General features: G+C 34.3%; 3 protein-coding genes across 4 annotated transcripts; 1 reads left to right on the forward strand and 2 right to left on the reverse strand.

Moving 5' to 3' along the window:
* Positions 1-9: 9 nt before the first annotated feature.
* On the reverse strand, positions 10-1243 carry LOC105130068 (Bifunctional inhibitor/lipid-transfer protein/seed storage 2S albumin superfamily protein). The gene is made up of 3 exons (XM_011032401.1): positions 881-1243; positions 355-402; positions 10-215 (listed from the first exon to the last, which is right to left on the reverse strand). Exons 1-3 carry the CDS (start codon positions 1221-1223, stop codon positions 10-12), a joined length of 597 nt encoding a protein of 198 aa, XP_011030703.1. The 5' UTR covers positions 1224-1243.
* Positions 1244-4222: 2979 nt separating this feature from the next.
* Positions 4223-5863, reverse strand: LOC105130042 (leucine-rich repeat extensin-like protein 5). 2 transcript variants are annotated; one of them, XM_011032364.1, is made up of 4 exons: positions 5404-5863; positions 4996-5022; positions 4734-4793; positions 4223-4621 (listed from the first exon to the last, which is right to left on the reverse strand). In XM_011032364.1, exons 1-4 carry the CDS (start codon positions 5744-5746, stop codon positions 4404-4406), a joined length of 648 nt encoding a protein of 215 aa, XP_011030666.1. In that variant the 5' UTR covers positions 5747-5863; the 3' UTR covers positions 4223-4403. The 2 variants fall into 2 exon arrangements, with proteins under 2 accessions (XP_011030666.1, XP_011030665.1); XM_011032363.1 differs by lacking the exon at positions 4996-5022 and adding an exon at positions 5228-5254 and having other exon boundaries at positions 5404-5862.
* Positions 5864-8083: 2220 nt separating this feature from the next.
* LOC105130043 (non-specific lipid-transfer protein-like protein At2g13820) lies at positions 8084-9488 on the forward strand. Its single transcript, XM_011032365.1, has 3 exons — positions 8084-8622; positions 8708-8758; positions 9262-9488. The coding sequence occupies exons 1-3, from the start codon at positions 8301-8303 to the stop codon at positions 9387-9389; spliced, it is 501 nt and encodes a 166-aa protein (XP_011030667.1). The 5' UTR covers positions 8084-8300; the 3' UTR covers positions 9390-9488.
* Positions 9489-10734: the final 1246 nt, after the last annotated feature.

Consider the following 10734-nt stretch of genomic DNA (forward strand, 5'->3'; position numbering starts at 1 on the left):
AAATGCCAATCAAGTGGTAAGCATACGATGATTGCAACAATACAGATTGAAGATTACAGTGGGAGTTAGGACTCCAGGTAGAAACCAGCCGTTGCTGTTGTGTTTCTCTGCTGATGAATGCGATGCTGGTGCTATAGGTGAAACTGGGCTTGCGGGTGATCCATCAACAGATTCTGGTGGCAAACTTGGTGCTAATTGATGAAGATCATCAGGACCTACAAAATTAAGACAGAAACTTCTTTTATCTTTTTGCATATTTCTAACAAAAATTAGAATTGAGATGTTTTTTTTAACACAAATAATCCATTGATTCTATACAATATCAATGAAGAAGAAATGATTAAGCTTGATTACCAGGCACTGAAGCTGTCGTGCCTCGGAGAGGGGGCAGTGCTGGAGACCCTGCAGCACAAAGAATGCAAATAACTAACTGCTGGTGAATTATAGTTGTATTTATTTATAATAGTGGGTAATGAAAACTTGATGTCAATTTATATCATGAAATCACATGCTAAAAATCAAGAATTCAATCCAGCCTCAATGATCAGCACCGAAAGTACTTGCTATTCAGTTGAATTAATACCTTCAATTTATTCACTGTGCAATTTGTGCTAAAGAGTAATTAAAGGACAGTGCAACTTATGTATCAAAAGAATTTAATTTCCCTGGACTAGACCTCAGCATATTATTTTCCTTCTTCCACAGAAATGCTAACTTGCGCCTAATCCGTTAACAGAAATATCTACAGGACTGTGTATCTAATTAAGTCTTAAATTTTCCCAAACTTTTCACAAAAAAAAATGTAAGAAAAAAAATAAGAGTAAGATCTAATAGTAGTAATGGATAAATTAATTGAAAGGTTCGGATTAATTATCTGAACCTGAGCAGAGCGAGTCCAAAGATACAGGACTTGACAGAGAGCAAGCAGAAGGCAAAGCAATCACTCTGGATTCATCCAATGGGAATCCGAAGATTAGAGGCTGCTTGATTAGGTAACAGAAGCAGTTACCGTCACTGGAATTCAATGCCTTGGAGAAGGCATCGCAGCACCGAGCAGTCGCCGTGTCTGTGACTCTGTTTGGCGGTGCCGACACGTAGCCGAGGCACGGAGAGAAGGCCACCAGTTCATCGCTGCAGCCGGGTGGTGAAGCTGGCGATGGTTCAGCAGCGGCCAGGAGGAGGAGCATGGTGGTTAAAACGGCTGGGAAAATGATGATCGTCATGTGAGTCACGTCTTAGAGAGAGAGTGAGTTTTTGTTCGTTACTAATCAGTTATGGGCGTTTGCTTTATAAAGGATGCGAGTTTGAATGGCGGGAATGGGGATTTTCGTTTTTTATTTCCCGAGAGTTTACGGAAATACCCTTGTAATCAGTGTTGAGTGTACTTTTTTCTGAACGACAGCGTTTTTTTTTTTTATCTAGTGGAGGGACCATCAATTTCTCTGTATTTGTATTTTACCAAAAAAAAAATCCTTAGCAGTTCACTCAATGGTCAATATTTTAAGGAAGAGGAGAGGCCTGATGCAAAGTTTGTGGCGTTAGCATCTGATGGTTTATGGGATTTACATCAACAGGTTCAATTTCACCTTTTTTTCCCTTTAATTTAATAAATAAAAGGTTGAAAAAGAAAATAGATAAAAATTAAATTAGTTTTTTTAACTTTTATTTTTTATGGATATACCAGTATAGGTATTTTTTAGTGTATGCTAATTGAAATGGACGAGTGTCGACACATGAAAAGGTTGTTGAATGATACGTGTGAGTTTTTTTTAAATAAGTTTTTTATTATTAAAATAACATTGTTTTAATTAAAAAAAATAAAAATTAACCTACTAATGTACAAGTTGACATATCAACATATAACCCGAGTTTTACCACTAGCATTTTTTTGGTGTTAATCAGGCACTCATTGTGTAGTTGATTAACTTTATTCTGCCAATCTGACATTTTGTTGAATTTTCATATGGAGCTTGCAAGTTACATCACACTTCTGCTTTTAATCAGTATATGTATAGGGCAGCCAAATCATGTGCATCTACTGGCAAATGCTTGTTCATTGACTAAACAGTTCCTGAACTTTCTTTAATCTGCCAGTAGAGCCTATCTCAAAATCTAGCGCCAGCCTTTTTTGTGTGCAGAGGTTTAACAATATGCAGAGAAAGAAACGAAGAGACAGAATTTTCACCAGCATTTTTGTGCAACACCAAGCAATGCGTTCAAATTCAATGAGGGAGATCACAGCAGTGTAATGTAATTGTATTACCAGTCATCGATTTTAAGGGTTAAAAGGATCTGAAGAAAACCATGGAGAGACTGGTATGATTAAAAACATTATCAGAAAAATCCAACGTTGCTGTCAAGATTTTCTAACCAAAAATCTTAGAGAGCGTAAAGCGATGGTGTGCATGTTTTGAACTTTACATGCTTGTTTATTCTGTTTAAGGCTGACAAGAGATGATTAAGCTAATAACATACAACCATAAGAAGCGAAGGACGATACTAAGAGTTTGAGCAAAATCTTATCAGTCTTGCCACTCCCATTTGATGTTCCGTTCTCCCTTGACAGAATTAATTTAGGAAATACATTTTCTGTTGATGAAAGTGGCTGTGTAGCCACTACTGTAGAGCTGTCTTCTCTAGTTGAGTTCAACTGAACATGCATCTCACTTGGAGGTGGAGAGACTAGCACATCTGGAATATTTAGTGGAAACAGTATTGGCTTCGGAGCTGGAACTGCACGTGGAGGGGGGAAAGGAAAGGAAAGAATAAGAAACATGAAGACATATTCAAGAAGAGGAAGTAATTAACCTATTTGTGACCTAATTCAGAAAGGAAAGGATTGAGGTCTAGCATTTCCTTGGCAGAGAGTCAAAGGAGGCACAGATATGAAGCAATTTGGCAAAGGCAATATAATTGAGGTGCTCAAGGGAGGAAGAGATGATGCTGCCAGCAAACACAGGCAATTGTATCCAATGCGTATAACTTTGTTAAGCACTTCGCAGCAAGTGCTATTAATGGACACGGAGCTACTAGTTTGATTGAAACACAGCCCCAAATCAATACCCTGAATAGAGCAACCTTGGATTTGACATTCGACAGCAGGAGTTAAAATGACAAGCACAAAAGCCAAGCCCCAAATAAACCTGAAGGGAACCAGTTCTTGAGAGCTCATGACTGAAAACAAATAACAGGATCTTTGGTGTCCTTAAAACTAGCACAGCTACTGCAGGAGTAGTTTGCAAATAGTAAACTGTGCGCGTCATTCCATTCTACTCTCCCAACCTTCTCGTTTCCTTAACATGATCATCTTAAACCGTGAATGAGTTCTGATAATCTTAAACAGTTATATTTCTCGTGATGAAAAACAGAACGCAACAAGTATGAGTTCAGTTGCCAACCATAAATGTTTTCACAAAGCACCTAAGCAAATGGTTAAAAAATAATATAGATTATAATTTGAGGCTTTATTTAATAATTTAAATTATTGGATTGAATTAATTTTTTAACATGGTATTAGATATAAGATAACTAAACAGTTATGAATTTAAATTTTACTATTCTTATTTTTTGATAAAAATCAAATACAAATTAATATAAATTTTTATAAGTTTCAAGTCAAAAAAAATTTCAGTATATTTAAAAAATAAAATTTTAGATTGAATTGATTTTTTCACGTAAACAAGATTCAGCAGCTCCTGTTTCAGTGAAAGATGCTATTACAGTGTTACCCTCTCGTTTTCCCTTGCTTAATTAGACCGCTAAAGAGTAATTACTTACTCCAAAACTAACTAAATGGGTAATCCTAGTTGTACATCTGAAAGCATGCCCGTAACAAGGTATCGGTTGGTGAATTAGGACCAGTCACAGAGATTGTCAGGGGTCATGGAAATGTGAAGGTACCATCAGTAGATTTTACTTAACCAACCGAAAGGCTAAATTTTTATGACTTGGGCATGGATAATGCATGACTGTGGGATGAATAGAAAGGCTTGAATTTTGATTTATTTTTTTCCATCTGGTTTGATATTCGAGTCTGTAGTCTTTGTGCAATTGGTAATATATCCCATCTGGTTTATGATGTAATTTAGCAGGACAAGAAAAATGAGCTGACCGTGAGATTTTCTTCGATACTAATATATCCTATTAGTCTGTTTATATTCACTTTGAAGTGAAAAATCATAAGCGTTGGTGGGCAAAATCATGACCAACTATATATCACCAACCTTCCGAAAGAAATCAAAGTAATCAGATATTTATCTTCGCCAATACATGTATTTTATACAAAAATAACAAATTATTTAATAAATAATCACCCAAAATGATTTTTAATCAACTAAACAAGCTTCAAAATAATAGCTCACACTTGGAAAAGAATATTTCTCAACAAATGTAAAAGACAACATCTAGTAGTACTTGAAGAGTACGTATCCTACTGCAAATAGAAGAGATGGCGAAAGGCTATGAGAGGGCGCCGATGCAGATGGTGGAGTTAGAACTGGGCGACTCCCAGGAGTTGATGTCGGTGCCCCAGTATCCCCTGTAGATGATGGTGGCGTCAGGAGAGGTGTCGTATCAGATACTGGCGGGAGAGTGGATGGTGTCGGCTCGGGAACAACAGGAGCTGCTCATAAGGAATAAAACTCTTCTCGTATTAACGCATAAACCATTATGGATTACACATATGCATTGAAATACAATAGACATATGACTAATAGATTACTGAGTCTGATTACCTTCAGGACTAGCAGATGGAGAAAATCCCGGTGAGAGAGTTGGCCCAAGGGTGACAGGTCCTGCCAATCATCAGAGTATAAGCGTACAGTTAATTATTTTGAACCAGAACTAATTAAAAGAAATAAAATAAAATCATCTTAAAGTGTTTTTAAGAACTCTCTGCCCAATTGATGATTGCATAACAATCAGCGTTAGCGCGTAACTGTTGTTCGAAGGGTCATGTAAGAGGATTAAAAGATCACGATGGTTCAAAAATCATACCTGGAGCAGGAATTGGTGAGCTTGTGGCTGCAAGAGCAATAAAGTTTTACATTAGTGTTTTTACTACTTATATATCAATACTAAGCTTTTGAATAATTAAAAAGAAATCAATACATTAATAGACAGATAAAAAGAAGAAGAAGAAGAAGAAGATGGATTTATTCAAGCGCGTAACTGTTGTTGGAATGGTCATGTAAGAGGATTAAAGATCACGATGGTTCAAAAATCATACCTGGAGCAGGAATTGGTGAGCTTGTGGCTGCAAGAGCAATAAAGTTTTACATTAGTGTTTTTACTACTTATATATCAATACTAAGCTTTTGAATAATTAAAAAGAAATCAATACATTAATAGACAGATAAAAAGAAGAAGAAGAAGAAGAAGATCCTTAAAGTTTTAACTAATTACCTTTGCATTGAACTGGGACACCAGGCATGTTGCAAGCACGAGGCAGAGAAATGGCTAAAGTTCTGTTGATTGGTATGCTGAAGGGGACACTGCCAGTTACAATAAGACAGAAACAGTCCATCCCATTACTTGTGAGGTTCTTAAGTGCACCGCAACAATCAGCCGTTGGTGAGGTACCAGTGGCAGCAGTACTATTTGTAAGAAAATTCATGCATGGGGTGAAGGTAGAAAGCACCGAAGCCGTGCATGCAGTATTGATCTGGCCATAAACAGGCAAAATCATGACTGCCAGAGCTACAGCCAGAAACGGAATCATGCGCGAAAAGGGCACAAAACGCTCCATGCCGGTGTGCTCTTGCAGCTAGGAGTACTCGGTGGAGAAAAGTATGGTGTTAAGAACCAACGGGGAGTAGATGATTGGATTTTAGAGTTTGGAAATCTGTGTTGGACAAAAAGAATGGTGAGGGAAAGGAATTTATAGAAGGTGAAGGAAAGTGAGGGAATTACACAACGTATCTGAAGTTGGTTTCGAAGCTCAACCACCTTAACTAATTTTGTTCGGGGAAGGATTTTGATTTTGACACCTGTTGAATTGTGTTTTGACTTGGGCATTTGATGGGCCTACCCTAATTTAGTGTCAAACTATAAGTGGCTATTGTTTTCAACCAATAAGAAGGTTACAGGTTCCGGCAAAGTTTGCTTTGACCCCTGCAATCCATTTTCTCTAAAATGTTGTCGACCTACCATTAGCCATTTTCTCAAATCAGAAGTTATGATCTCAGCCAATAAGAATCGTCTAAAGCCACCAATTTATTAACAAGTTTAACTACTTCAATCCAAGTTTTCTCGGCCACTTAAAATCGTTTGTTTGGTAAAGGAAGGATTAGGGGTGTTAAAAAAAATCAAGTTATTTAACCGAACGCAGCACGTCAAAGTTAATTAATATGAATTATTATAAATAATAATGGATAAAAAATTAAATAAATAGATGTTATAAGTCGGATTGGTTGGTATTTTCAAAAACTGACTAACCCAACTCAATTGGCATCACTCCTTTAGTTAATAAATAACTCTAATATTATATCCTTTTTCTCTTTTTATTTTCTTATGTTTAGTGCTAATTATATATTTGAGATATTGTAAAATACGTTGCAATATCAAATGTGATTTATGGTAAATAATTATATGCTTTTGAAAGTCATCAATGAATAAGGGAATTTAAAAGCTCAACCTATCCACACACACAAAATTAGCTCAACTAATATATTTAACCCGCTTGGGTTTAAATTTTTTTAAATAAACTTAATTTATAATTTATAAAATATTAAAAATTAAATTAGATATAATTAGTAACACCAACCCCCACCCATGAACACCGCGGGGAAGGATTCTTTAGAAATCCTGACTTTATTTGGGCCGAGAGCTGTGAAACAGTCCGGATAGTACTAATATTTGATACCCATGGGCGTAAATGGGTTGGGTTTCAGTCGCCCTTCTGACAAACTCAAGCCTTGGCCCTTTTATAAATACAAGTGCTTAAATTTTGGACTTTAATCAATTAAATCCGAAGCTCATTTAAATCAATAAAAATATGATTTTGCTCGTTTTTAGAAAATCAACTATAAGTCCCACTTTTTTGGGCATGCATGTGTTTGTATATGCAGACCTATATCTTTACTTCACCTATGATTAATTGGCCAATACCACTAATTTATTTGTCAAGAAATTATTACATGGAGCTGGAACTGGTTCACGCGTACCGAAGGTATTCTCATTGGTCACTAAAATGTTTTTTTGTTCTCTTGTTGGATTTAATTTCTTGATGTTACACATAAAAAATATACATTTTAATATATTTTTAATTAAAAAATATTTTTATAAAATTCCTACACCAAGTTACCAAACTTAAATGGAGTGCTTCCTTATCCATTCAGTAGATGAAGTTTATGGGCAGGTCATTTGTAATCCTAGTGAATCAAGATATATCACTGAGATCACAACTTCTACCTGATAATAGACGCCCAATTACAGGTCCAAGTCCCGACTAGTTATGATATGGCATGTATTGTATGAGCCATGTTAGTCTGGGCTGGGCTTTTGATGAAGTGGTAAAATATATTTTTTGTTTGAAAATATATTAAAATAAATTTTTATTTATTTTAAAAAAATTATTTTTGACATTAATTTATTAAAATAATCTAAAAATATAAAAAGTTAATTTTAAACAAAATAAAATTTAAATTTTTAAAACACATTATTTCAATAACATTCCTAAACATTATCTTAAGGGTGTTTAGAAGCGTGATAATTAATGTTTTTTAAAGTGTTTTTTGCTTGGAAATATTTTTAAATAATATTTTTTAAAATTTTTTTAATTTATTTTTTATATTAATATATGAAAATGATATGAAAATACCAAAAAAATATTAATTTAAAACAGAAAAATAAAAAAATTATATTTTAAAAAGTAAAAACAAAATCTTGAATGCACAGAAAGCAGAAAACAGTGTTTCTATTCTAGAAAGAACAAATCCAAAATAAGATTGCCTTTGAAAGTTAGATTATCAGACTTTCTTCTGTCCATTAGGATTTGCAAGGCCACTTTTTATGTCACCAAGCACATTCATTAATGTCAACGATCACCTTGCACTTGCATTTAGCACAATGATAGCATATATGATCTAGGCATGGCCATCTTTCTACAACCAAGTCCTAAATCCTTGCATCTATAAACGACATGTTGGTTAATACTCTAATAATAATTGTAAACCTGATCTCATATACGCTGTTTTAGTTCACCAAATTATCTCAAGCGCCTGAAGAGTTCAATGGCCTCGTCTATAAACTGCCATTGCTCACACTTGCTAGAATCAGCCTTGCTATAGAACACATATCACATGGCTTCAAGAGGAATCAACATGGGTCTAGTCATGGTCCTTATTGTGGCCATGCTTTCAGCTAAAGCCATGGCACAATCAGGTTGCGCCAATGTTCTAATTAGCATGGCTCCATGCCTAAGCTATGTCACTGGAAGCTCCTCGACTCCATCTTCTTCGTGCTGCTCGCAATTGGCTAGTGTTGTTCTATCACAGCCACAATGCCTCTGCGCTGCACTAAATGGCGGTGGTGCTTCATTAGGTCTTAACATCAACGAGACGGTTGCATTAGCACTTCCTGGTGCCTGTAAAGTACAAACCCCGCCTGTTAGCAAGTGCAATGGTAAGTTTAAAAACAATTATCTTCCGGAGAGTGCATGCATTATATAGAATATGGCCTGTATAATTTATTTTTTATGCTTTGGCAGATATTAATGGACCTGTAATGTCTCCAGCCGATTCTCCTGAAGGTTTGCCAGGTAATTCTTCAAGTTCTCCATCTAGTCGATGGAAATTGTTTGTCGATTGTCAAAATTTAGACGAGCCCCTCACTCTGATCCACTAATAAAAATAGTGATCTGTCTAATTATGTTAATCAGATGAATGACTGAATGTCCACAATGATGTTCTAATTGATTCTTAACGTCCAAGTCCTTCTTTTAATCCCTGAATATATAATTATATACAGAAATATGAATTCAAAATTGTGCAAAAGCTAGGTTTATTAACCAACTAAACTAAATGATGAACAAAGCTTGAACAATATTTTGAGCTTAATGTTAAGCTTGAATCTGGCTCGAGCTCAATTAGATCAGAATGAACCAAATTTGATGGTCAGACTTGGCACCAACTCAGTTACATCCTCAGAAAGTACAGAGGTACAGCTTCCAACAACATCAGGATCTTAGGCTAGGTGAAGAGTTCTGAGTTCCAGTACTTTGCCAAAATTCTTAATCTTAATTTCAAGAATGAATGAATGCAGGAGGATCTAAAACAGTTCCAGCAACTGGAGGGAGCCCTGGAAATGGCCTCATCATAAACAAAACCCTTCAGCTCGTTCTCTTTGTTTTGTTCATGGCATCATCTGCATCAACTTTTAGCAGCTACTGAGTTGTAGTTGGGGTGGCTAGTTAGGAGCTTCCCGTGCTAGCTATATCGGATCGTATTGTCTTTTACGCTTGTTTGACGTATTTACTTAATGCTTGCTTTACTATGTATGTGTGTTGAGCATTTACGTTGTTTAATAACAAGTGTGGTGTGATGAATAAACCTTTCTTGCTTGCTTTTATCTTGAAGAATATCATGAATATCGGATCTAGTTCACAATATTGCTATATATAGAAAGCAAAGCTTAGAAAAAAACAAAAAGGGACCTCTTAATTCGAAATTTTCAAGTTCATTACTTATATTATGATTTTAATCTGAAATTTTATTTTACTATTGCTGCGTATAGAATAGAAAGGAGGGTATTGTTTTTCAAAATATTTTTTATTTTGAAATATATTAAAATATTATTTTTTTTATTTTTTAAAATTTATTTTTAATATCAATATATCAAAAAGATCTAAAAAAACTAAAATTATTAATTTAAAATAAAAATAAAATTCTTGAGAAGAATAATTGGATCCATAGGAGTTTTTTTTTTCCAAGGAAAAACAATAAGTATATCAATCAATTTTCATTTTTATCTAAGTAAATTTAGTATTTGTATTTGTTCATTTATATTTTGTATTTATACGAAGTTTATGTGAGATTTAATGTTTTTAAACTTTTTTTCTATTTGATTGTCTTAATTACATTTTTAAAACTTGATGAATAAAATACATTTATTTCAATAATACCTCCATATAGCCATGGTTTAAATTCTCTTAATAAGGTTATTCAGGAATCAATTTCCTTGATTGATATTTTTAAGAGGCGATTAAATTAGAATTTAAATTCTCTTGATATTTTTAATTAAAGCTTAGAGAACAAAATCATCTTAATTTGAACACTCAAACTGGTGGATATTTTCAATAAATAGAGTTTTGACTTTTAAACCCAACACCATTATTGTAAGAAATCATGCAAGCCCAAACCTTTCCATGGGTCCAAAGCCGAATGATAGAAAGAGCCCCTAAGTTAACCTTCAGGTTAAGGATCTGATTGAAAATACAATACAAACTAAATTTTAATTTTTTATTTAAAAAATTATATTTTAAGATTGTGTAAATATCAAAAAAAAATTAAAAAAATAAAAAAAATTATTTTAATATATTTTTTTATAAAAAATAATTTAAATCATTATCTCAATCTCAAATAGATATAAATCATAAGTGATGGGAGTCAAAGTTTGCTCGGGATTTGAACTCTCACAGTGGGTTTAACCCAGTAATTTAAAAACACAACACTAGATTACTCGATTCAGTCTGATAGTGCTGTATTTAAAACACTAAGTTCACAAGTTCAAAAAATC

This window comes from Populus euphratica, unplaced genomic scaffold (genome assembly GCF_000495115.2).
Source record: "Populus euphratica unplaced genomic scaffold, PopEup_1.0 scaffold17.1, whole genome shotgun sequence".
In the NCBI taxonomy this organism is placed as follows: Eukaryota; Viridiplantae; Streptophyta; class Magnoliopsida; order Malpighiales; family Salicaceae; genus Populus; species Populus euphratica.